This window comes from Macrotis lagotis, chromosome 1 (assembly GCF_037893015.1).
Source record: "Macrotis lagotis isolate mMagLag1 chromosome 1, bilby.v1.9.chrom.fasta, whole genome shotgun sequence".
NCBI lineage: Eukaryota > Metazoa > Chordata > Mammalia > Peramelemorphia > Peramelidae > Macrotis > Macrotis lagotis.
Window position 1 is genome coordinate 884,047,248 of NC_133658.1, and position 27,296 is coordinate 884,074,543.

The 27,296-nt window shown below is 47.6% G+C and overlaps 1 protein-coding gene across 3 annotated transcripts in view; it reads right to left on the minus strand.

Moving 5' to 3' along the window:
• Positions 1–822: 822 nt before the first annotated feature.
• Positions 823–27,296, minus strand: part of TMEM201 (transmembrane protein 201) — a 41,614-nt gene continuing 15,140 nt past the window's right edge. For all 3 annotated transcript variants that reach the window (XM_074218511.1, XM_074218514.1, XM_074218513.1), the window contains 7 exons: positions 25,193–25,560; positions 22,513–22,716; positions 12,161–12,366; positions 9,402–9,473; positions 3,967–4,266; positions 2,961–3,098; positions 823–1,147 (listed from right to left, as the gene is read on the minus strand). In XM_074218511.1, the coding sequence (XP_074074612.1) occupies positions 1,050–1,147; positions 2,961–3,098; positions 3,967–4,266; positions 9,402–9,473; positions 12,161–12,366; positions 22,513–22,716; positions 25,193–25,560 (1,386 nt within the window). In that variant the 3' untranslated portion in view covers positions 823–1,049. The remainder of the gene's footprint in view (positions 1,148–2,960; positions 3,099–3,966; positions 4,267–9,401; positions 9,474–12,160; positions 12,367–22,512; positions 22,717–25,192; positions 25,561–27,296) is intronic.

A 27,296-nucleotide genomic window follows, 5' to 3' on the forward strand; every position in this document is an offset into this window, starting at 1 on the left:
GGGTCTGAGGGAGGAGTATGGATTTCAGTTCACATTCCTAAAGACCCCTCACCCTCCAAAGAGAAGCAGCAAGAGCTCCTACTGTTCTCCACAGGCCAAAAAAGAATGTGGCCCCAAAGTAAGCTGGGTCAGGGCCCCAAGTAGAGGGACTTGTGTAGGAGAAGGGGGAAGATGGAGGCAGTCTGACTGTTGAAAAGGGCTGAGGTCAGCCCACGGGCTGGGTGGCGTGGGAGAAGCAGCCTGTGTGTGAGCCAGGACAAAATGCAGTATTTTCTGGGGCTTTCAGGAAAGGAGCCCCCGGGGAGAGCGAGGAAGGGGAGCAGATTGCTTCCTGGTGGCAGGAGGAGGTGTTTCCCTCGCCCAGCAGGATCCAGAGGGATGGTGGCAGGACAAGACAAGGCAGAGGACCTTTGCTGTTAAGATGACATGCTTCCCTCCAAGGGCACTAAATTTCAGGAACTTTTCTTGTTTCAAAATGAACCTCCAGCCCAAGTGCTCCTGAGTCCTGAGGAGCACAAACTGCACCCAGCGGAGACTCCACCCTGACTCCTGAAGTTGCCCCACCTGAGTCAGCATGGCCATGGAGGGCAGACAGGACAAGTGTGAGTCCCCACCAGGGCAGGCTCTGCTCTAGATCATCATAGCAGTGGGACCTCTGGCCCGGGGAAGCCAGAGTACCCAAGGGGCCCAGACTCCAGATGCCGCAGAGACCTCTCCGCCACCCAAGAGTCTTGAGTCCTTGGCCAAAGCAGCCCTTTGTTCAGAAAATGGGCAAAAAGAGATAGGGGAGGGGAGAGGAAGGGAGACCAAGGACCTCCAATCTGTGCCAGGACTGGCCCTTGAGGCAGGGTATGTTCTCTTCCAAATCTGAATATACAACACAGAAGTCACAGGGGTTTGATGGAGAAGAGCCAGCGAGCTGGCAAGAGAGGGAGTGAACTGGAAGGTGGCTCTCTGGGCAGTGGGAGCTGCCCTGGAGATCCTCACCAGTGCCCCTCACTGTCTTTGGGGGGAGGGGGAGCAAGACCTGGGGAGGGGCAGCAGGATCCTCAGCGCAGGTTCTGGTACAGATAGGCAGATGTGAAGAGAGCGTTGGCTGCCAGACTCATGGCAAGGAGGCCTCGCACCACAGAGCTGCCAAAACGAGCTGAAAGGAGAAAGGGAAAAGTGGAACTGGGGAATCTGGGAGTGACCCTGGCAGTAGCCAGCCATTTTTGCCCAGGAACCAACTGCGGGAGAGTCCCTGGTACAACAGCATCCCTCCAGCCTCTAAGAAAGAGGAGGGGTCCCCTGTGTCACCCCACCCCACCCCTGCCAGGAATCTGGTCTCCACAGGCCCCTTGACAACTTCTGCCAGTTGTCCTTGGTTCTGTCCTCTCGAGCCCAGTGCCAGATGCTAAATGCCTCTTCTAAATGAGGGCCTGTCAAATATCTAAAAGGCCTCTCCTTCCAAGCCCCCCTTCTCCTTGGTTCCCCCAAAGCTTCTCCATCTCCATCCTTCAGCAATCTTCCTAGGGCACAGAGCATCTTGGCAGAGCGGAGCCTATGGCAGGCCTCTCACCTGCACCATTCTGAAGGGAGTGGCTAGTAGGGACACAGATGAACGGATTTCTTTTTTTAATTTATTTTAGGTCTTTGCAAGGCAATGGGGTTAAGTGGCTTGCCCAAGGCCACATAGCTAGGTATTTATTAAGTGTCTGAGGTCGAATTTGAACTCAGGGCCTCCTGACTCCAGGGCCGGTGCTCTACCCACTGCGCCACCTAGCTGCCCAAATGGATATTTTCTTAACTGTCTTGTCACTGACTGGTTTTGCGGTCTTTCTCTGGTTCCCTCCCTCTCTAGCCATGCATCCCCCCCTTGTATTTACCTTGCTCACTTTGGGGACCCCAATGCAAGCCTAGTTCCTTATTAAGTGTTCCCCTGCCTATTTCGTCAGCGTGCCTCCTTTACCTTTATTCAAGACCCCGAAAACTGCCGACCACCAGAGAGGGGAGCACAGGCCTCTTGGTGACCCCCAGGAGACCTCCTGCTAGGCTGACCCTGACTGCTGAGTCTGAAACCTCTAAGCCCACTAGGCCTGAGGCTTGCCAGCCTCCAGTGAATGGCCAGCAAGTATGCTAAATGCTTTGCTAAAACCTACATGAGTGGTCTCATCAGGGTTTCCCAGACCTGCTAACAGAAGAAAAGGCTGTCCAGATCCTCTCTCTCCTCACTGCCTTCTTTTCAAGGTGCTCACTCATCCCTTCAATGCTATGCTCGAGGTCCAAGGTGAAGCTCACTAAGCTAGGCTTTGCAGACTATTCTCTTCTTTTTAAAAAAAAATTTTTTTTGCAAGGCAATGGGGGTTAAGTGGCTTGCCCAAGTCCACAAAGCTAGGTAATTATTAAGTGTCTGAGGCCGGATTTGAACTCAGGGCCTCTTGACTCCAGGGCCGGGGCTTTATCCACTGCACCACCTAGCTGTCCCCTCTTTTTGTGAACCTAGTGACACCAGCCCTTCTTCAGGCCCAGAGGTCCTCTCTTTCCCAAAAATCACCTATAGTGGCTTCTTTCTGCCATCAGAACCAGGCACCATGAGAAGCCCATGGAAGACATCCACCACTCAACCCAAGCAATGCCCTAGAAACAGGCCAAGCACCTGTGGATGAATTTCAGCAAAAATCACAGGCTAAATGAGCAGAAAACACCCTAGGCCCTGAAGATTCTGGGCTATGGGCCTGGAACAAAACACAGGAGAGCAGGATGGTCTTGCAGATCTCCAAGGAACATGTGCCCCTGGGAATAGACCCAAGACAAATCTGGGGCAACAGTGGGAATGGTGCTTGAGGGGAGCTTGCCCAGACGAGGCTCATCAGCCAAGCAGTATATAAGTGTCCATTAGAACAGGGGCTGCCCAGCTCTATTATTAGACAGTGAGTCACGTGCTCCTGCACAGGTGGGACCCCAGGGCAGATACGTACCTTTCCAGCCCATGGCCTCCTCCAGGCCCCCCTTGGTAGTGGTATCCACCATACAGGCTGATGAGTGTGACGAGCTGTCCTCTTTTTTGATGGAGAGGTCACTGCAGATGCTGTTGCTCTCGAGGTGGCACCGCAAGTCTGGGGACACAAAGACCCTTCACCAGGGGCACTGGAGTCCTGGTGCTGGTCAGACGGAGAGGCCAGGGGAAGCCTCCCTGTCTGCTCTGTTTGGCCGCTTCCCATCACTCTAGGTCAAGTCTGGTGGGAGGGGGACACAACAACCTAAGGAAAGGGCTACAGCTGATGCCTCTCAGCCCCGCAGGAAAGCAAAAGCTGTTTGCTCACTCAAGAATCGCTGCAAGGCAGCTGCATCTGGGCTGGTGAGCAGCACACAGCCACCACAGGTGGGGAGCAGAGGAGGGAGGACCCTGCAGGCCCCTGAAAATCATAGAAGGAAAAGAAAATGGAATCAGACTAGGGGAGGACAAGCTCAGCGAGTGACAACAGGACCTAGAAGGAAGCAGCTTTGGAGGGTGGCCCAGGAGCTCCCTGCAGACTTGGGGCTGGAAGGACCACCAAGTCCATTTATTCAATGGGCACCATGTCAATCCTTCAGGGGAATGGAAGCTCCTGGATGGCAGGCCCTGCTCCACTTGGGCCTATAAGGCTGACGGAGGGTTTTTTAACTAAAGGCTTGCTGAATTAAATTGCATCTGCCAGCAGGCTTCCGTTTCCTCTTCAGAGGCAAATTTACATGGCCGAAGAACAAAAAGGATTCCCTGTGGCCACCAGGTGTGAGCCACAGGTCCTCTCCTTCATGGAGTCATTTCTGGACAGCTCTCCTTGTTAATCTTCCTGCTCTCAAGGCCAGAGACTGTGGGAAGTGGCACCTCACCTGCCCCCCGCCCCCAGCCAAGGCCCCAGCCCCTCCCCATGGGTCTCTTACCCAGGATGGGCCGTCCAAGGCTTCTCTCACCTCTTCCAGTCTGATGGGGGAAGGACTTACCGCGCATGGGCTGGAGGCCTTGGGCAGGCTGTCTCTTGCCAGGGAATCGAGAGACTTCAGGGCTGAGCAGGCTGCCGTTGGCAGGGCTCGGCTCATCGGAGCTGCTGGGGGTGTGGAGGGTCTCCCCAGGGGATGGGAAAAGCAGAAGCTTCTGCCCCTTCAGGTTGAGGCGGGCTGGGCTGATGAGTGGTCGGCGAAGGTGAAGGGATCCGGAGCTGGAGGCCACAGAGCCTGCCACAGACGGAGCCGGAGAGGGCAGAGGGGATGAAGCACAACTTCCAGACAGCAAGGTGAAGTAATCTGGAGAAGACACAAGGAAAAGGCATGTCGTAAGGGAGAAAAACTGAACCCTTAGTACCTGGGACAAATAAAGGCATGGCTAGAAACGGACATGGGGAGGAAAGTGGTTTCTCTACCATTATCGTGGATGTATGGAGAATTAAGTAGAGAATACTCAATACTCACAGTCCTAAGACTATCAGTGTTGGGAAGGACCTTAGTGACCATGTGGAACAGTCTCACACAACATACTTGGCAAGAGTCATTGGGCAAAGACCTCTGAGGGGCAACCCTATTCCACTTTCAGATAGCTCACTTCACTAATACATTTTTTCTGATTTAAATATGCGAATGAATCCTAGAGCTCACAGACTGAGGAGTTCGATCCAATGATAAGATGGCAGTCTATTGAACACAAGCCTCATCCATCCCTTCCTCCACATTCCCCACCCAACACACCTGACTTGGCGAGGAGGCCCTCCTCACTTTCTCCTAACAGTCCAGCATCAGGGTTGTCCATCCATCAAACCTCTCCCTCTCCGACAGCCAACATTTCCCTGAGGATGCACTTTCTTCCTATTCTTCTCTGATATTGTTTCTTGGAGCTAAGCCATGGTCCACTCACATGCAGTTGTCTGGGACTCTCACTTTCCATACTTTGGAGATGGTTGTGTAGCTTGTAGCCACACAGCAACATTGGTAAGAATTTTGGAATTAAAAACATGGGTCCCAGAGCATTAAAATGAAAGACACTACCCACCTTCTGATAAAGACTGCATAGATTCCACAAGAATCTATTTTCAACATAGCTAATGTATTTTGGTTACAAAGAGGTATCTTTTTTTAATAAGGACTCTATTCCCCCTTCCCTCATTTTTTCCTGAGATGGATTGGAGGGAGAATGGGAGAAAGATATCATTAAAACATTTGATTTAATAAAAATGCAGAGATGAACAGAAGGCTGGCCAGAAAGAATCAGACAAGCAGAGAAACTATGAAGATTACATTTTGGTTCGATAAAACACACTTAACATGGTAACCAGAGTCATGAAGACCCAAGTTCAATACAACCTCAGACACTAACCATGTGACCTTGGCAAATCATTTAACTTCTGCTTAATTAAAATTAATTCTCATCAAGTTCCTGCAAAATGGGGATAAAAGCACCCACCTTCCCAGGGTTATCGTGAGATAAAATGAGATAATATTTTGTAAAGCAATTTCTAAACCTTAAGGTGCTAGTTATTATTATTAGGTTGAATTTATTATACATTCACAAAAAGGAAAGTTAAGATGTATATAAAAGGTTCACAGAATCATATACAATCCTCTTCTATGTGTATGGAAATGCCCATTTTATTCATGTGTTGAGTTCTCTTAAATTGGATTATTGAATTGAAGGTGAATCTGTTTCTGAAAGAAATTTAGGGTCATTAAAGAGTTTTCCAATTTTTAAAAAACATTTTTATTTAAATTCTATTTAAATAATAAGAGTTCTAAATTCCATCCTTCTGCAATCAGGTATGTCATACATGAGCAATTCCATAAAACATCTCCATCTTAGTAATTTTGTACAAGAAGACTCAAATTAGCATGTTTCATTCAGTCTGTGTTTGATCATTATCAGTTCTTTCTTGGAGGCAGATAATATGCTTCATCATTAATCCTTTGGGATTATCTTGGATCATAATATAGCTGAGAAAATTCACAATTCTTCATTGAACAATATTGTATTTTCCAATTTCTTAAAGGTAGTAGCCTGTCCTCTTCCTCCAATTTCATGCTAGGCCCAACTTGGTGTTCCTCTATAGTGGACATTTCCAGATATGCATAATGGTGACCAAGTTCTCTACAGTGTCTACTCCACTGCACATCATAATCTGGCTAACAGATATTCTTCACTCACTTGATCGTACCTATGTGGCTGGTCAGGCCAAACTCTTTTGAGTGATTACTGTCATCTTCCAGGATTGTCTGCAATGTCCTAGGTTTGACAGAACCAACATAATATCAACTTAAACAGAAACATCTGCAGAACCTCATCATCCAGAGTAATCTCTCCAGCTTGGATTCTACTCTCCACCTCCATCCCAGAGGCAAACATGATGAGTACATACGTCTCTGTCTTATGCCTTGACAGATGATTTTGAATAATTCTCTAAGATGGAGACATCTTGTTGAAAGAGAACTTTTACTATGATGTTTTACTACACCACCAAGTCAAATGTGTTTTCAAATCGTCACAACAGGATCTCATATTTTATATATCTTTCAGTAACCTGTGTGATGGTAAAGATGTTGGTCAAGTGTGAAGAGTCTCTTGTGGCAACCCACATTCATTGGATTCCTTCAGGTCCTGGCTAAAATCTCACCTTCCACAAGAAGTCCTTCCCATCCCCCTTAATAGTATCTTCCATGCTATTGCCTATTTCGTGTATATATGTTTATCCATAGCTGTTTGCTTGCCATCTCCCTCATTAGGCTGTGAGAACCTTGAGGGCAGGACCTGTTTTGTTTTTTTTTTGGCCATTCTTTGTGGCTCTAGCACATAATAAATGGTGAATGATTCTACCTGCCCATTGGGAGAGTTAGTTACCCTCCCAATAACAGTCCTAGGCTCCTTAATGCATGTGTAGATGATTCTCATAAAAAGTTCTGTACTGATGAGAAAATAAGACCATGGGTCAATATAGAATAAGCCAACATTTTCTCTGTAGATTTCTCATCCTGCTCTTTAGCCCTGATCTCCTCTGGGCATGCTCGGTGCAACTCAGTTACTTTCCCTTTCTTTGCTCCCATCACTGATGCTTCTAGTTCACTGTCCAAAACCCAAGGGTGGTACCTCTACTATCTTAATGGTACAAAGTCTGCTATTTTAAAAAAACATCTTTACAGCTCTTTCCCAATCTTGTTTATTGTTCTTCCAGATGAGTCTCTGCACTTTACATTGCTTTCTCTACGCTTGATTCTACAGTTCTACTCATGATTTCCCATCGTTTTTCTTCACTGCACATGGTGGGTGCTTAAAAAATTCTTATTCCTTCTTGGCTTCACCATCCTCTTCTACCTCCAATATTCTTCCTCTGATCTGGGTCTCTCTCTCTTTCTTCTAGCCTCAGACACAATTGTAGGAGATGAGCCAGGAAGCATTCCACTCTTTTTGCATCTACTCTGGGGATCTTCTATAGCTTTGGGCCTACAGGATGGAAAGGGTCATGGGAAATACTTTCTGGGATTTCTACTTCTTGTAATATTAAGTCCAGGCTTTTTTTTTTCTCTTCAATGTTTTCAGGAAGTCCTATAATTTTCAGGTTGCCCCTCCTTGATCTATTTTCGAGGTCAGTGGTTTTGTTGATAAGGTATTTTACATTTGCTTCTATTTTTTCTATTTTTTGATTTTGTTTAACTGACTCTTGCTGTCTCATGGAATCATTAGTTTCTGTAGACTCCATTATTTTTTGGGGGGAGGAGTTTTCTTCATTAACCTTTTGCAACTCCTTTTCCAATTGGTCAATTCTACTTTTGAAAGATCTTTCCATTTGACCAATTGAGGTTTTGAGAGAATTAATTTCTTTTTGCATTTGCTCATTTGAGGATCTGAGAGATTTATTCTCCTTTTGTATTTGTCCAATTGTACTTTCTAAGGTTTTGTTTTCTTGTTGCAAGGTATTAATTGTCTCTCCCAAATTTTTAAGCTCCTTTCTTATTTCTTCAAGGAAGTCTTTCTGTTCTGGAGACCAGATTGTATTCTCCTCAGAGGTTCCAGGTCTCTCTGAGTTAGGGTCTTTCCCTTCCAGGAATATTTCTATGGATCCACCTTTCTGCTGACCCTTCTTCATTTTGCTAAGACCTTGAGTTTGGGTGGGCTGCTTCACTGGGGCTTGGGATCACCAAAAGCTTTACTCACTGAGTGCAGTTTCTCTGGCTGGCTAGTAGGAGGTGCTGGTTGCTTTCTCTGGAGTGTCTGTGACCTTGGCTGAGGCCTCCCTTTGCTTGAAGGGAGGAGTTGGAGCTATTGAATTCTTTTGCCTTCAATCAATAGTGGGCTTTACCCTGGCCTGAGGTCATTCCTCAGCTGGGCTGGTTCTTCTGCTCACACAACTGGGCCTGAGGCAGAAGTAGTTTGCATTTGTTTGTTTGGGAAGGGGCCTCAGCTACAATGGACTCAAGAGTTCCTCAGATCTGAGGAGCCCAGGGATGGTGTCTGCAGCTCTCTTGCACCAGAACTCTTCCCCCCAGCCCCATCCCCAAGCTCCAGGGGGACAGCACCAACAGCAGCGCCTCTGCTCCCCTGCTGACCCAAGCCCCTGTTGTCCAGCCCCACCACTGATCCAGCAGGTCCGGCTCTTGGGCCCTCAAACTCCTCGTTCCAATTCAGCTGTTAATCTGACTGATCATGGCTGATCCTCCCTCTGAGCCCAGACTCACCCACCCGAATTCGGCCAAAGCTGCTGCAGGAAACAAACCCTGAGGTAGATGTTCTTTCTCCTGGCTTTTCTTTCTGGGTTTTGTGGGTCAGATTTCTTTTAAGAGGTTTGTTTCATGTGATAGATGGGGAAGAGATCAGGAGACTTTAGAACTGTGCCTGTCTTCTTTCCACCATCTTGGCCCGGAAGTGTAGATTTCTACTTCTTTCTAAAGCTGAATGAACACCTAAGCCCAGCAGGGTCTTCAGCAGATATCTAATTCAGAGGGACCAAGATAGTATTTGTGGGAACAAAGCTGTGAGGTTGAAATTTTTCACAATTCGTTAAAACTTTAGGATTTGATGTTCTTGATTCAGTTCTGTTGCTTGTGTTTCATAAGTGATTCTCTGTACTTTAGTTTCCCCAACTGTGAATTGAGATCATCCCCCAAAGCCGGGGAAGGTGAAATGATAAGACTTAAATGCCTGGCTCATTGTGAGAAAAGCTCTTTGCAGACCCTATAGTCTTATAAAAATGAGTTATTTTCAATAATAACCCTCTGAAAAACCTACTTTTAAAATCTTACCCTTTCACCCCTCCCCTCTAGAGGGTACAGTGAGAGAACCTGGGTTCCAGTCCTAGCTCTGCCACTCCTCAGCTGCCTCATGTGTAAAACATTAAGTCCTTTCAGGCTCAAGCCTCTGACCCTCTGATCCCCCTCCAGTACCCAAACCTCATATTTCTCCTTGCCTGACAGTGGCGTCTCCTTGGATTGAGATCCCTGAGATGGTGGGCGGCTCCCACTGAAAAGATATCCTGAATCTGGAGAAGAAAGAATAACAAAGATACTTGTGAGGAGGAGCACCTTGGTTTCTCATCTCAGCCTAGAACACAGGCATGGTCTCTCCACCGAGCTAGCTCTCAGCCATCCTTTCAAGTTAACCCACACCAGTCTTGTTTTCTGAATTCTTTGCAATGACTTAGCTCAGAGCAACAATTACGCCTCATTTGCTTCATTTTCATAGACTGCTGTAGCTCAATTTTTCCATTACTCTCTCTCATGTACTCCAAACTTCCAGTCGAAAGAACTAGTAAGTGAGATATCCATCGACTGGGGAATGACTAAACAAATTGTAATGGAATACTATTGTGCTATGAGAAATGTGAGCAGGTTGTTTTCAGACAAACCTGGGAAGACTTACATGAACTGATGCAAAGTAAAGTGAGCAGAACCAAGAGACCATTACTAACATAAAAGTAATGCTTTGTGTTAATAAACTGCAAAACTTAGCTACTCTGATCAATACAAGGACCACATGCACAGAGAGGTCTGAGGAACTCTGAATACATACAGACTGAAGCATATTTTTTTCCACTTTAGTTTTTTCCTGGTAATGTGGTTAAGACAGAATTATGTTTTGCATAATTTCACAAATTTTAAAAAATGAATGCCAAAAATAAATAATAGATTTTTAATGTTTCCGGCTAAACTAGCCTACTGAGCCCAACTCCATACTCCAAGTCTTGCCTCTGTGTCTTTGCAGAAACTCTCCTTCCTCATTTCCGTTTCTCAGAACCCCTAACTCTTTTCTGGCTCAAGTCAAGTGCCCTTCTGCATGGAGCTTTTCTGATTCTGGTTATTTGCATTTTTTGTTTTCCAATTACCTTTGAGCATATCATCTTTATAGGCATTATTTCCCTCAACAGAATAGAAGCTCCTTAAAGGGCATGCCCCACTTTGCTTTTGGGGTCTATCCGCTCCAGCCTATAGAGCCTCATCAGCAGACCTTTTCTCCAGACCCCAATCTGGGCTCCGCGTTACCTGACCTCCAGCACCATGGACACATACTTCAGCACCATCCTTCGTGAACAGACATCTCAGGGATCTTTGTAATAAAGCCCTTGAAGTAGGGATTCTTAAGCTGCAGTTCACGGTTTTTGTTTTTTGTTTAAAACATTCTGATAACTGCATTTAAATACAGGTTGTAATCCAACATATTTTATGCATTTAAAAACATGATTTTGAAATGGGGTTGTTCCCCAGGCCTGTCAGAGGGACCCAAGACACAAAGTGAAGTACCCCTGGTCCACTGGGCATTCAGGAGCTTATTAAGCACCAAATGCACACCATGCTCAGAACCTAAAATAAAAAAACCAAAATAACAAGGCTCCTGCCCTTAAGTTCACATTCTACTAAATGATAGCTTACGTTTTTCCTTTTGTCTGTGTCTCAACAGAAAGACTTTACCTCCATAATACTACCTCTCCATTAACTCATCTAATCCTCACAATGATGCTGGGGGAGTTGGGGTAGGGGTGGAGGGGTCATTATGATGCACACCACTAGGAAATGGCTGAGTGGGGTTCTCCTGCCTCCAAGGTTGGCACCTTGTTTCCCATATGCTGCCATTTTGCTGCCAGAGGAGAAAAGAACACAACTTAATCTGAAGTGCTTCGTTTGTCAGGGGTCTGCAGAGAGCTCCAGGCCCTGCCACTGGCCCCAATGCTGTCCAGGAGGGAGCAGAATAAGGGAGCACTGGAAAGAAGTTTCTCTTCTAGGACCCCCTCCCCCACCCCCAACAGGAGCCTGAATGAGGACTTGTGATAGCTAGAAAGGGGATTTTAGTGTCTTTCTCTTCAAAGGGAGGAAAAACAGGGGCTGAGGCTGTGAAGGAGACACCCAAACCCCGCCGCAGGGGAGGGACCAAAATCTAACTCCCTCTTCATCCTAACAGACAAAGGCCTGTTCTTCAAGCCTGTCATTTATCTTCTAAGCAAAGATTAGGGGCAGGAATCACTATCTTTCTGAAGTTAAGACCTGCCTTTTATCCTATAAAGGATAATTAACGATATTTTATTTAAAGGGAAAAAAGCAAGCAAATCGCTGTGCCCTCAGATCCTGTTCTTCCCTCAGAGTGTCATCCAAAAAGTCCTAGCAGTCATTCCACTGCAATCTTGTTCCCTGGCCTTGAAAGGGAGTGGAAGAAAATGGTTCACTCAGATTCAATGTAATGGAGAAGATCACACAATGATGGGGGAAGGGCCTTGAACACAGGGTGTCAGAGCTGGGGGAGTCTGCCCAGAGTCAGCTATGGTCTTGGCTGTCTGGTCCTTACATAGCTTGGCCATTGAAGGTCCTGGGACCATCTTGGGACAGTGGAAAGAACACTGGAATTGAAGTCAGAAGTGTTTAGCCCCTTACACCTATGACCTAGGGCAAGCCACAAAACCACTTGAACCTATTTCTACATCTATGACATGAGGGTTAGATTCAAGGATCCTTGCTGTCTGTCTCCCTTAATCTTTAAATCCAAGATTCAAGGTAACTGCAGAGAGGATGGAAGGGTGTGATCAACCTCTGAGAATCACAGATGGCTGACACAGAAGAGGCCCTCCTCGGGGCCAGGCTGGCCCTGGCAGCCAGGTCCCTGCCTCCAGGCTCTTTCTTCTATCCCTCCCTCCCTCCCCATAAGTCTCCTGCTCAGATAGATGCCACTGCCACTACTCACCTGCTCGGGTCAGGGAGGGGATGGTTCCCAGAGAAAGGGCCCTGTTGAGTCGTCCTGGAAGGGAGGATGAGGATGTCTGTCGTGGAGACCTGAGCTGGAAGAAGGTGGGTGGAGATGGGACGAACAGAGTTGGCGACACCACAGGGTAGGGGAAGGCCAGTCCATTGCTGCTGGGGGAAAAGGAACTGGAGTCTCCCGAGAGATACCTGTGAACAACAGAGATGGCATGGCGCAGGCCCAGGAAGCCCCAAAAGAGAGATACAGACCCTCCCTCCCAGTGGAAGCAGGCCTCCAGGCCAAGAGCCTAGAGCAGGGGGAGGTGTGAGGTTAGTGAAAGCAAGGAAACAATCTGACCACATTCATATCATTAGGAGAGGGCAGCTGGGAAGTGCCAGCATGACCCATCCCTCATCCGTCACCCCTCCCCAGGCTTATCCCTACATTTTTTTTGGGGGGGGTAGAAACAACACCCCAATCCCTTAGAAATTCCCATGAGCACTCAGGCAGACTAATTTCACTACAGGTTCAAGGATCTCGACTTTAAAGGGACACTGTCACCCCTGCTGACCCCCACTCTGTCCACTCACCTGTCCTCTTTCCCTATGAGATTTCTATGACTCGAGAAATTCCCCAAACCCAGGCTCATTCCCCACTCCTCCCTTGGCAATCCAGCAGTCCTACTCAAATCAGGCCTGCTGGGACCAGGGTTTGCAGGCAGAAAATGAGAAAAGGGTTAGAATCAAGCTCTGGGATTCAAGGTGAACACAATACCTTGTTGGGCAACCCTAGATATATGACTTGAAAAAGAAAAAAAACTTGCACATTTCTGCCTCCTCACCCCTAAGGGGGAGAGAAGCACAGGAAGATGGGGAGAAAGCCTTGTCTGCTTTGGGACCCAGAGTCAGGGCACAATGGTAAGGAAAGGGCAGGGAGGGGGATGCAAAGCTTTGGAATGGACACAGCAGGACATCAACATCATATCTCAAACGCCAGGTTCGGGGCAATGGTTTTAAAATGATTTATTTTTTAAAAAATGAACACACAGATATATATATAAATGAGCCAACCAATGGACAAAAGGTGACAGTGTCTCTTTAACTCAAGAACAAGACAAACGACAACCAGACTGGAAGGTCCACAAGCCAGAATTTTAACCATGCTTCTGATTAAAGCAATCAATTATCAGAGGGGATAAAAGAGAGAGTGACCAGAGGGAATTAATAGATTAGTCTGCCAACTTGGGGTGGGTGAGAAGGAGGGAGGGGAAGATCTGGGGAAGGTCAAACCTTACCTCTGGTCCCAGGGGACAAGTGAGGCTGGCGGACTAATTCCTAGGATGGACGTTTGTTTGGTTGTCCAGGCTGCTGAAGGGGGTGCAGCTGGAAGGCTGTGGTTGGCCTTGGCAATGGGGTTGGCAGGTCAGACAATGCTATGGCTTCCATTCACACCAAATTAAGTATTTAAAAGGACAGTGTTTGCTATCAGCAGGCTAAGAGGAGCGGCCTGTTGGCTTTCTAGACCTTGAGCAGTGGGTCAACAGAGAAGGACTTCCCGTCTTCTTGTTTAGAGGCATGGTCCATTTTGGGGAGAAATGGGAGATGGGGGGAGGTGAGAACTCAAACAGCCAGCCTGTGAGGAAGCCACAAAGGTCAGTCCTCCCGGGAGAGCTTCAGCATTCCAACAGCCCCTTCTAAGGATACGGTTTCTGCCCCATCCCTGCCCTTCTCTGAGAAGGTCATCCCCCCAGAAAGACCTAACCTAATACGTAACCTAAGGCCTGGCAGTATGGCTTCAGCACCTATGTCACCACCCAGCCCTTGGGTTTGCAGACCCTCATCCTTGGGTCCAAGACAAAGCTTGTACATCAAAGACCTTAAAAGGACCTCAGGTGGGTTGGGGGTAAGCACTAGGTGTGTACGCGTGTGTGATCAGTACTGCAGTCAGTAGCTGCCCTAAGGCAGACACATATAGGCACACACTGGCCCTGGGCCTGGCAGGTGGGTTGAGATACCCCCAGGTAGAATGGACCAGGATGCCCAACAGCTTGGCCTCCCTTACCAAGCTCCACAGAGAGACTTTCCAGAAGCAGGGGTCTGGCCTGCCTGGGGTCCTAGTTCTCATATGTCACCCCTGTCCCTCCTCCAACTTCTTCCCATCACTCCTCAGCCCTGGCAGTAGCTCCACTCCTGAGGGTTGGGATTTCTGTTAACTTTTGGGGCACTAACTCAAACAGAATCTTGTGTAGGACTGAGCAGATGGGCTCTGGGGAATGACCTGGGGGCACTGAGAAGTGAAGGACTTGTCCAGGATCACACATCTCATCAGACACTTGAACCCAGGTTTTCTATCAGCTGTTGCCAAGCTGTCTCAACAAAGTGAGGGTAAAAACAAGCACCAAGGAGTCACTGAGGGTGAGGGAGTCCAGAAAATTCAGTTTCTATCTAAACAGAAGCAAAGATCTGTGAGAAAAGATAACTGTGGATCCAAATTTTTGTAGATTCACACACAGACATACACAGGACCTTAGAGGGGAAGCTAGGAGGGACCTCAGAGGCCTCAGCCCAAGGACCTAGAGGTGAGAAGCATCTGAGGTGGGATACAAGCCCAAGCCTCTGACTCCCTGAGGATCATAGACCTTCAGAGGCTACCTTATTGAAACCCCTCAATTTACAGATGAGGAAACTGAGGCCCAGGCTAGGTGCCTTCAATCCAAAGTCAGGTAATTTGTATCCGAGGCAGAATCTGAACAATCCCAGGACTCTTTCCTACTCGTCTGTCTAGCTATATCTCATCCTATTCAGTGTGTGTGTGTGTGTGTGTGTGTGTGTGTGTGTGTGTGGTGTGTATATGTGTGTGCACACACATGCATGCAAGGAGTGTGCATGTGTTCAAATTAAGATTTAGAAAATACTCTCTTCTCATTAAGTCTGGGAGATAAGCTATACAAAGAGAATAGGATATAAAAACTATTTTCCACCTTCAGTGGGCGCAGGGACACAGCCTGTGATCCCACTGCTATTAGGAACACCTACGTGTGAGAACCCTCTCTACCAAGGCAGGTTGGCACCTTTTCTGTGACTTACAGTCTTAAGGCCTTGCCCATTTAAGTCACACTGTGCCTGAGGTCGGGCCTGACCCCCAGGTCTTCCTGGGCTCCTCCTCATTGGAAGTCAGCTCTCTATCACCATCACCCTGCAGTGTCAATATTATTCCCAATTACAGCCAGGGTCATTTTGCTTTGAAAAAAAAAAAGGCAGGAGCTGGGAATTTAAACCTTCAAACATGGCTCCCTGCACATCAAATCCAGCCCCCTTTCTCTACCCCACAACCACCTCTAAGTTGGGTAGGAAAGATGCTACCTGAGCCCTGGAGGAGCATGCCTCCAATGAAAGCATCTTCCCTCATCACTTCAGGCTACAGAATTCTTCCAAGGGCACCAGATTGGTGTTTTTTTATTTCTTTTAATCTTAAGTCACTCCTGAAACACCAAGACCAAGTAACTTGTCCCACGCCACCCAGAGTATGTGTCAGAGGCAGGGCTTAGAGCAGGTCAGCTGCCTAACAACCCTCAAAGACCCTGGGTGACAGAGAAGGAACTGATATGTACTGATGGGGGGGGGGGGTTCCTCACTTGGGAGCTCCCTGTGCCAATGAAATCCCACTGGTTTTTATCCCTACTTTACATCTAAGCTGAGCCTCTTCCTAGCCTCCCAGCCAAATAGACAGGGGCAGATCTCAGCCCAAAAGGTTTAAAATTATGAATTAAAAGGAATTAATTAAATGACTCAAAAATGAATTAAATGAACTCATAAATTAAAATCTTCATTGGTCAAATGGGGACCATGTTAAACTAACTCTAGAGAGGAAATAAAAGGCAAGAAGACAGGAGCAATGTAATTAGACACATGAAAATTGAGGGGAAAGTTTATTGAAAAGGCACAGGGCAAGGTAGGAGAGAAAAGAGAGGCTAGCCCACCTAGCCTGACCACCCAAGTCCCGGCAGGCCTGAGACCCGAGGCCTGACCCCAAGCCCAAAATAAAATATCTCTCCATGTGGAAATGCTTTAAAATTTAAAAAAGATAAAACAAGATGTCAGCCAGAATCAAAACTGCTGGACAACCAAGGGCTAGGAGGCATTTATTTAAAAGCTGTGAACATGAAAACTGGCACCAGGTGAGGTTTACAGTGTTTGGGGTCTTCAGACAATCAACAAAAATGTTGCTGTGGCTACCAGAACAACTACTACTAATATTGCTATTACTACTACTACTACTACTACTACTACTACTACTACTACTACTACTACTACACAATTTGAGTGTTTAGAGAGCGTTACAGAGATAGATTTCACAGGACAAGGATGTTGGGAGAAACAAGGTCTTTAGCATCCTGGGGCCACCAAGGAGGAGGCTGGTCCTGGATGAGGAGTGTGGATGAGGAAGGCAGCTGAAGAGGACTAGGACCCAGAGGACCCGGGGAGAGAAAACCCTGGGATGGAAGTCATGGGTGGCCCATTCCTGGGTGAGGAGCCTTTCTGGGAGTGGTCATCACATTCAAAATAAAGGCCACCCAGCCGCGGGCACTTGTAACCAGCCTCTAGGCTGTGCTCAGTGTCCTGTCACTCACCTTCAAACATGGGTACAATTCATTGACAACCTCCACTATCCTTTGGTCCTTGGGGGAAGCCCCATTACTCTTCAATCCACACTCAATCCATCAATAGTCTCCATTTTCCTATACCCTGGGGGTTCCCCCAACAGCCAATATCCACTGCACACATCTCTCCAATGAGATCCCTTTTACACCACAGATTTCTTAAAACAAAAAGTCAACTTTAATTTACATTAAAATAAATAAATGTGACACAGAACTCAGAAGCAGAGGGGAAGGAGAAGCTTCCAAAATGAGCCCCCACCCATACATGCATGTATACACATGTATATATGCACACACAAGTGGGGGTGGCATATATTTATAGTACCACTCCCCAAAACCAGGAATCACTGTCTTAAGCAAATTCACCTTATCCCTGACTGCCTTTCCAAGCCCCTCTCCCAATAAGAAGGGAGAGACTTTGTTAGGATATAGCTATATATATATAGATAGATAGATTTCTCTTTATTATAATTTAATCCTCACACACATCTACAATTGTTGAAGAAAGCTTATTAGTATCACAGTAATTATACATGAAAATGGAAAGTTTAGAAGCAAAACAGAGCAGAAAGAGAAAATTAAATCACTGAAAAAAATCAAAAACATGGTGAGCATCTCTCGAACTTAACCATCACCTCCCTTAGACCTTGGCTATGATCATGTACCCAGGCTCTGACCAGGAGAGAAGAATGGGGTTCCAGGGCAGAAAAGTGAAGGGGATCAAGTAGTCCTCACCAAGGTCCTTCTTTTATGCACCCACTACATGGAGGGTCTCTTTTGCCAGTCCCCCTCTGTCATTCTGGCACTCCAATTGTGGCAGCCAATGTTCTCACTTGCTCTGCTTTCATTTCTGTGAGGTAGGCACGTATTCAGGTCCCCATTTCACAGAAGAGACTAAGGACACAACCTGTCCATAGTTGTAATGGCCACTTATTCAAGTAGAGATAAGAGGGATCTCAAGAAGGGAGAGGTCCGAGCTTGACCCAAAAGAAAAGATATGAAAAGAGCCCTCGCCTCGCTTCTCTGCAGAGATGAAGGGTGGCAGATGGCTAACACTGTAGACAGTCAGATTTGGGCAAGTCAGCGGCTCAAAACTGGCCAGGTTAAGAAGGGAAAATAAGAGAGATGAATTAAAATTAAGAGAATAAAAAGGAGGGGGCATTCAGTCTTTGCTACCAAGTCCACTGAAGGGAAGATCTTGTTTATCCCCCGAATACCCTCCATGTGTTTGCAGCTCAGTCCCATGGAACCAGGCCTCACTGAGGCTTGTTTCAAATTTTGTCAAGATCATAGTTAGGCTAATCTGTCTGTGAGGTACAACTCTCAAAACCATTTAATATGAGAGTCAGGACAATGGTGATCCCAGGGCCCAGGTCACAGCCCTCTAACCCACAGAGCCCTCTGAAGTTGCCATTGCTGGGCCAGACACACACTGGAAATGGAGATGGGGAGACAGAAACTCCTGAAGGTCTTGTCAAGAAGAGGTAGAGAACTGAAGAGGTAGAGAACCTTCCCCCCTCTCAACACATGTTCTGGGATCCTGGCTCCCTCACCCTTCAAAGGGTGGGTGTGACCTTTCTCTAATGCTCCTTTCCTTATGTTAAGCAGCCAGTGAAACCTCCTCTCATAGAAACTTTTTCATGATCTCAAAGATAGATGAACAACAGTGATTGTGGTAAGGGAGTAAAGAAGATGTGGAGGTTGGGCTGAAAAAGGCACTCCTTAGACCTCAGAGAGTGTAGGGTGGCAAGGTGGCACATTTGTGAGTCAAAAGGCCCATGTTGGAAGGTCTCAAGGAGTTCTCTTCTCCCGTGGGCTGCCAGCCTTTTTCCTTTGTTACTAATGTCCCTACGGAAGGCTTTGTCTTGTTGTTTTGGGTGGGCCAGGGGTAGAGGTAGGACCAGCCTCCATTCTATGTCAACCTAGAAGGAAGAACAAACCAGGGAACAAACTCCCCTAAGGCCTGTGAGCCCTAATCCTTGGCCATCTTGGAGGGCCTCTGTACCCCTTCTCCTGCTACCTGGTGACCCTCCTTTCCCTACAACCCACCTCTACCTCTAGAACTTGGAGCACAAACCTCCTGCAGAAATGCCTGATCCCCGCCCTCCCCCCCAGCTGCTGATCACTGTTCCCACAGTCCGGTGTGCAACTTGGCCAAGGGCAGGGAAGCATGGTCCCCATTTCCTGACCTTCTGTTTGAACTTCATCTGTGAATAGCAAGGACCACGCCCCAGGATGGGGTTCTCCTCCTGCTTCTCCAGAGGGGCATTTCTAATCAATCAACATCGATTAGGCACCTGCCATACACTGAGTAGAGAAGGGATCTTTGAGACCACCCAGGCCATGTGACTTGCCCAAGGTTCCACAGAGTCTTTAACCAGTCTGTCCACAGTGACGAAAATCACCACAGAGCTGCCCCTGCCAGGGTCACACATGGAGCCCCAGAGTTTGACCACCAAACCAACAGAAGACCACTGTGGGGGGGAGGAAGGGGAGGTACTCTAAGGGCATGGCCTGTTGTTACTGACCCTCAGGCTAAGAGAATAGGCTCCCTTGTCACTGGGATGATGCTTCTCAAAGCACCTTCTCCTATGGGAAATCATCTATGATCCTCACAACCCTATGCAGAAGGAGGGTCAGTTAGTAGTTAAATGACCCCTCCAAAGTCACACAGAATTATGGCAGTCCAAGCTCTCCCCTACCCTATAAGCCTTTCTTTCCTTGAGGGTTTCCCTCAAACTTTCCATAAGAGTTGACTAAGAATGGAACAATTCTTTCCTAAACTGAGACATAGAAAAAAAAACCCAATGATTGTTATAGGAGACACCAGGGTAGAGTAAAAGTTAGTATGGAAAAAAGACTACAGACACACATAGAAACTTAGGACCAGGAGGAGCCTGAAAACACAAAAGGTTGCCACTTGGCTTCAAAAAACCCCAAAAGATATCAATTAAAAAAAACAGAATGGAGAAGGTCAGAGTGAGGAGGGTCCTTAGATCACAACAACCAAAGCTGGAAGGGTCATCAGAGCACACTAGACCAGCTCTCATTTTATTAAGGAGAAGGATCTAGGCCCAGGATTCAGGTCTCCTGATTAAGTCTGCTATTCCTTCTACAAGGTTGTCTCTCTCAGTTTCAACACCCATCTGGCTACTCCATCTCAAAGGCTTAGGAAGATTCTGTCTCCCAAGATACAGAAGGTGATGGAGGGGGATGATACCAAAGAGAATGGTCAAGGCACCAGAACCAAACCCAATCTCTTGTGTTTCTGGACAAGATCTGGAGAACTCCAGGGAGGATGAGACAGGGCAGAGAGGAGGCAGAGCTCTGGTGCCAGGGGCATGTTACCCTTTGGCTGGTGGGCAATGATGCACCATATCAGAGGGAGGAAGGATTGAGGGGCTGATGGCACAAGCCCTGGGAGAGGCCTTGTCAACACCTGCAGAGCTTCTGCCCACCACTTCCACCCCTCGGGTTGCACCTAATCTTCAGCCAGAGCAAGTCAGAAGCCTGGAGCGGACAATGATGGGGGAATAAGCTGAACTGAAGTAGAAAGAAAAAGGTCTCACTGCTCCTCCTCCTGGCTTCTTATGAACTAAACTGGTGGGCCTCCAGAAGTGTCCAAATCAATCCCCAGGGAATTTGTGGGTAGTAATTCTGTCCTCAAGTATACCAGGAACCTCCAAGGACAAGAAGAGAACTCGAGGAAAAAACAATGCCATGTTTTGAAAGCCTCACAAATCAGGAGGCATGGGATCCTAAGAGAGGGGCCTTGGACTGTACAAACTGTAGAATTTCTCAGGAATTAGGTAGAAAGCTGCTGGGAGAACGGTAAGTAGAGGACCCCTTTCTGTCTACCCAATGAACCCTCATGCAGGTAGCAAGCACTCACTGTAGGAGGCCTTGGGAACCCAAAGAAAGGAGGAATTGGTCCTAGGCTTGACCATCCATGCAGCTGAGGAGCCCAGGGAGGGGAGGGGGGGGAGGGAGGACAGAGAGAGTGCGCATCTGTATCCTCAGCTCCTGCTCCAAGCTTACTCTTCCCAAAAACACAGGCTCTTTCAATGTGGACTCCATTTCCCCGGGCCCTTCACCATGCTGCCCACCACCCAGGTGGAGAGGAGACCTCCAGAGTGGTGCCAGGCAGGGGCCTGAGTTGGATCTGGCTGTGGGAGTGAACCCTTTTGCCAGTGGCCAGAGATGATCATCTCCCAGAAACCTTCCTCAGAAGGAAGGGTCAAGGCCAGGCTGGACCTTACAGTCTGAGATTCACAGGCCTGGAAATCCTGGGACCTGACAACCTCAGACAGATGGTCTTCCCTCCTGGGGCCCCACTCTACCCACCTGCATTAGGCTTTAATTTTTTGACACCAAAGAAAGATGCCCAAGATGGCAGCTGGCTTTCCCTCTGTTCCTCTTGGAGGGTTGGGGAGTTAAACAGCTCCCCAGTAGGCACCCAGAGGGAGGATGGGCAGATGGGACCAGCTGTCCTGGCCTAATGCACCAAAGTTGTGAGGGAACTCAAGAAGTAGTTCCTTCATTCTACAGACAAGGAAACAAGGCCCAGAAGACTAAGGGATCTGTCATGCAGCTGGAGAGTGGCTGGGGAGTGCTCCATCCCTGCCAACCCCAAGAGGCAGTGTGGAAGGGCTGGGGAGCTCTCCAAGGGGCCCATTCCAGAATTAATCTCAGAGACCCTGCTGGACCTGAGCCTCTCACTCAGAGGTGAAATCTCTGAAGGGAGGATCCCCTGTCCCCAGTGCCAAGGTCAAACCCTCCATTAGTGAATGAGGGGCTTCTTTTGGCTCTTTCTGCACCTCTGGCACTTAGCCCAATGTTGGCACCCAACAGGCACCTCATCTAACTGACCATCCCAATGTCACCCGGAGTCACAGGATTTTAGAACCTGAAGGGATTTAGAACAAAGTTAGAACATGGCACCTCAAAAGCCAGAAACATCTTTAGAAATCTATGCCAGACACAGAGATGGAGAAATGGCTTTGCCAGGCTCCCACAGTTAGTGGCAGAGCAGGGATTCAGGCTTGGGGTCTCTCTTCATCACTGAAATACTGACCATGTGGAGGCACTGGAGGAGGAGGAAGGGGTCAGCGGTAGATGATGGTATGAATAGGACGTTTATATACACCCGGAACAGTTAGGGTGTCCTTGAACCTTGGTCCCTGACCTCAATCCCCCCTTTCCTTCAGGGAAGCCACAGAAGAGGGAGGTCAGGCCAGGCAGAGAGGCAAAGGAGACCTCCCCCCCAAAGAAGAGAGAGAGAAACATGAGGAAGGTCAATCCCAAGAGGAGGGAAAGAGAGTTACTGGGGAGAAAAAAGCCAACACTACCAAATGCCCCACTGGTTTCAGGACCAGGAAGCCAAGTTCAAGTTAAGAAGGGGAGGGTGTCCCACTAAGAAACATCCATAAGAATCCCTCGCTCTGGGAGGGAAAGTGGCTCTTTGGTGGGCATCACAGCCTGGCAAGTAAAGGAACTTGTCTGGCAATGGGAGAACAGGAAGAATCCTGACCATCCCTAACAGGAGGAGATGTGTGGGTGCAGAGGGAAGGAAAGGAGAGAGACAGACGCACTGCTCAGGTGGAGGATGCCAAGCTTTGGGATTTGTTGTTTAAAAAACAAAAACATAAAAACAATGCCCCTTCCCCCCTAAGTCAGTCACTGCTGGAGCTCTGACCTTCGGGGCCGGTATCTCCGCTGGCCCGTTGCCTTCCGGGTAGCCACTGCTGCAGTGAGGCCCACCAGGCAGCACAGGGACGTCACACTGAACTTGATTGTGTCCAGCCAACTGGGGGGGTCCATCTCTAAGTAGCGTTCCACCAGGTGCAGCCCCAGGACCAGAAACCACAGAAATGAGGAAAAGGCGTCGATCCTACGGAGCCTACAGGGATCAGGAAGGGAAGGTGGGGTCAAGGGGCCACCATGAATCACTACAGGCCCCCTTGTCATCCACCAGGGCCCCCAAATTACCACTCCTCCTCAGTCGACAGTGCTCAGGCTCCCTCTGCTGGTTGCAGCAACTTAGTCCTACCTATTAAAAATCCCTTCTCTTGATCTACAGATCCTATGCTAACAGCCCAAAGGGACCTCAGAGGCTACTCCTGAGGAAATTCCGGGGCCTGGGGGGGGGGGGGGGGAGGAGTCAGTTGCCCAGGATCACAAAGGGACTAATAAAATCCCAAGTCCTTCTGTCTTCAGATTCCTCTTGTTCATCTGATCAATAAAGCATTTATTAAACAACTGTTGTATGTCAGATAGGCTGCTGCTCTTGCCTGGCAGTGGGGTGCTCCCATAGGAGCCAAAGTCCAAGGTAGGGTCAGCTCTTTTCTACCTGGGAACAAGTCACTTCACCTCACGAGGCTTCCCTTTCCTGGGTTGGTCAAGGCTACACTAGGCGGCCTCCAGGGTCTATTCTGGCTCTCCCTTGATGACCCCACCCGTGTGTGTGTGTGTGTGTGCATATGTGGGGGGGGGGGGGCAGCAAGCCCCTGCACTCTGGTTACTGAAAGGGGAGACAATGAGCCTCTGTGTTAGAGAAGGCATAGGGTCTTTCTGTATAAAGGGACTGAGGACTGGTCAATGCTGTTCAGCTGTTTCCAGTCTTCCCCATTAGACTGGCAGCTCCTTGAGGAGAGGGACTATTTATTGCCTTTTTTATATTCCTACATCTTAGCAGTGGGCCTGGCACAGTTGCTATTGTTCAATTGTGTCTGACTTTTCATGACCCCATGGGGTTTTCTTGGCAGATATCCCATGGTGGTTTGCCACTGCCATTTCCTTCTCTAGCTCATTTGATGAGGAAACTGAGGCAAAGAGAATGAAGTGACTTATCCAGGGTCACCCAGCTAGGAAGTATCTGAGGCTGGAAGAGGACTCTAGGCCCAGTGCTCTTATCTGCTGCTCCCACACAGTAGGTGCTTAATAAATGCTTGGTGACTGTTTCAAGGCAGAGCTGGGCAATGATTCGTGACGGCTGTGGGCACTGGAGAACAGCAGCTCATTTCCATGCGACTGCTTCTAGAGCTTCAAAGGTAGGCACAGAGAAGTTGTGTAATAGCTAACTATGTGGGGACCCACAACCTATAGGAGTCCTCAAAAGTTTTAAGCTTCAGATGATTAAAGTGGTCCTCAGACTTCAGGGCTCCCCTAGCAAGGGGCTGTAGGGGTCCAACCTGACACAAAGACGAGACTAGCAAGAACCTGGACAGCATGGGTCAGAAAGGAATCTGCACAGATGTGACCGCTCCCCTCCTCACCTCAATATGGTCTGTTCTCTTCACACAGACATGGACACACACTCACATACACAAATTTGTATACACACACACACACACACAATTCTTTGGATTTAATTAGCACATATTCATATTGCTCTCAGTTTCCCTCTCTGGTCTGAGCCTTTGCTAGGCTTCCCAGCGAGAAGCAACTTGCCTTTCTGGAGAGCTAACAGAAGTAGAATTCCCTGCTCTATTTGAAGAGCTGACTGGTGTTCTACTACAAGACTCCAAGCCTGAGGAGAAACTCTAACGGTCATGAACGTGGCAGACTCTGGAAATCCTGGATATCAAAATTCACTTCCAGCCTGCTTCTGGCACATCTCATCTCCTCCTTTCCTTGGTTTCTGTATGGGCCCACTATCCCAATGGATAAATGGATACTGTGCGCATTGGTGGAAGACTGTGATTCAGGTCTAGGAGTACATTTCTGTATTTTAATTATTCTTTCTCTTAAGTAAATGTTATGATTATTGCTCTTACTTTATCATCAAGTAAATTCAAGTTTAGGAATTAATGGTATTAAGTGGGTCCAAGGGGTGGCTAGGTAGCGCAGTAGATAGAGCACCGATCCTGGAGTCCAACCTCAGACACTTAATAATTACCTAGCTGTGTGGCCTTGGGCAAGCCACTTAACCCCATTGCCTTGCAACCCCCCCAACAAAAACCTAAAAAAAAGTGTTCCAAAAAAGAGCCAATGGAGTCATGAGGACTAATCTGCTGTAAACGGGGAGCACACTAGTGGGGGCTCAGGGGCAACATGACCAGTTAACAAGAGGATCTCTTTTCCACACATCTCATATTCTGAAAGTTTTAACTTTGGGGTCTCAGTCACTGTAGAGCCCTCTCTGGGGGAAATGTGAGGGCTGATTTAGTTAAGAGAGGTACAGTTGATTAACTGAATAGAATACCCATGCACTACACTGTATGAAGTAATATCGTGACATGTCAGAAGCAGGATATGAATCCAAGTTTTGATCCAAGCCCTGGAGTTGGACAAGAGGGTCTCTGAGGTCTTTTCTAGCTCTTATTCTATGTTCCCTATGCTCCCTCCCACCTTGCTCTCCAGCCCCAAGCACCCACCTGATGCGGCCGGCCAGCAGCATGGCAAGAAGGCAGGTGAGCAGGCCCAATGCCACCACCACCATCTGGTGGCTCTGGCCAAAGTCCCAGGCCTCACAGAGCTTCTCAAGCACTCGTTCCGGAAGCAGATGGAGCAGCTGCTGCCAGCCCAGGGCCCCTGGATCTGTGGTGGTGTTGGACGAGGTCGAAGTCCCAGAGGAAGAGACGTTTCCCCCTGCCAGCAGAGCAGGGGTCCAAGAGGCAGCTGGGGAGAGAGGGTGGCCAGAGCCATACAAGGCAGTGAGCAGCAGGAAGCTGCAGATCAGGAAGGCGAGGAAGCGAAGGAGGATGACTTGGGCTGGAGCAGTCACCGGTGAAGAACAGAAGCTCTAAGGAAGAGAAAAGAAAAGAACTGAGGACTAAAACATGGGCACAGTGTTTGGGGGTCAGTCTGGGGCACAACTTCCAGAGAGTCCATTGCCAGAGATCCAAAATGTGGAGGAGAGCAGGGAGGGCAGAGGACGACCAGATAGCAGCTAGGCCCCAAGCTCTGCTATAGGAGTTTGATTCACATAGGAACTCCCTTCTCTCTGATGCATTACTCTCCAGGAAGCAGGGTTGAATAAGTTAGGATTTATAATTCTAACTGATCACACTCTTATCTGGCCAATAAGGGTTTTGAAAAGGGGGAGGGAGAGAAGGGTTTCAGAAAGAAAAGACTTAATTATATCCCCAAAAAATCAAAAAATGGGAAAAGTCTCACATGTTCAAAAATATTTATAGCAGTTCTTTTGGGTAGTGGCAAAGAGCTGGAAATCAAGGGAATGCCCATTACTGGAGAATGGCTGAACAAGTTATGGTATATAAATGTTATGGAGTACTATTGTTCTGCAAGAAAGCATGAATGGTCAGACTTTAGAGAAGCAATAGATTCTAACTCACTTCACTCAGCATCATTTCTTTCCATGCTTCTCTAAAGTCTGACCATTCGCATCCAGAGGAAAAAACTACAAAGTCTGAATGCATACTATATCTACTTTTGCTTGGGGAGAGGGGAGGGAAGGAAAAAAGGTAGAAAAATGTGGAACTCATAAATTTGCAAACGGATGAATCCTGAAAAACTACCATTGCATGTAATTGGAAAAATGAAATAAAAGAAACGAGACTTAGCTCCTATTCATAAAATGTTAATTAGAAGAGGTTTTAGAGGTCCTTCTAGTCCAATTCCCTCATTTTACAGATGGTGAAACTGAAGTCCAGAGAAGGGAAGGGACTTGCTTAAAGTCAAAGGTAGTTACTGGGATTTGAGCCCTGAGGGTCCCAACTCCAAAATCAGTACTCTGCCCCACTATGCTTTCTGCCTCAGAAATGTTTCATAATCTCACCCTGGAGAGCTTCTCAACCCCAATCCCTGCCCTTTGGAATTATGCCAATGGGATTTTACTCATCTTTTATTTAAAACTACTGAAATCTGCTCTCCTGAAATTTAAGAGGGCTATACTAGGATAATGATGATTCCCATCCCTTACTAAATCAGCTACATGAACTTGTAAGAGGTATATGACCTTCTCACACTTCAATTTTCCTACACAAAATGAGAATGCATTGGGTACATTATAGCAGAGGTGTCATAAAAGAGGCCCACACTCCAGGAAGATAAAATGTTTAATAAAATAAAAATACAATAGAACATAGATGTCAATATGTGATTTTTCTTTCTTTTTTTAAGTTTTTTTTTTTTTTTTGCAAGGCAAACAGGGTGGCTTGCCTAAGGCCACACAGCTAGGTAATTATTGAGTGTCTGAGACCAGATTTGAACCCAGGCACTCCTGACTCCAGGATCGGTGCTTTATCCACTATACCACCTAGCCGCCCCTATATGTGGTTTTTCTATAGGCAGATAAGTGGCTTATTCCCTTCCCTTATTCCCTTTTCTCAGTTCATCCCCACAGGAATGCTTAGCTATGGTTGAGTGGGCACTGTTTTGTGTTTGATGCTATCACATCCTACATTGGAGGCACTGGTGGTACAGTGGATGGAGTGCTGGGTCTGGAGGAGGAGTTCAAATCCAGCCTCAGATATTTACTAGCTGTGTGACCCTGGGCAAATTATTTCACCCTGTTTG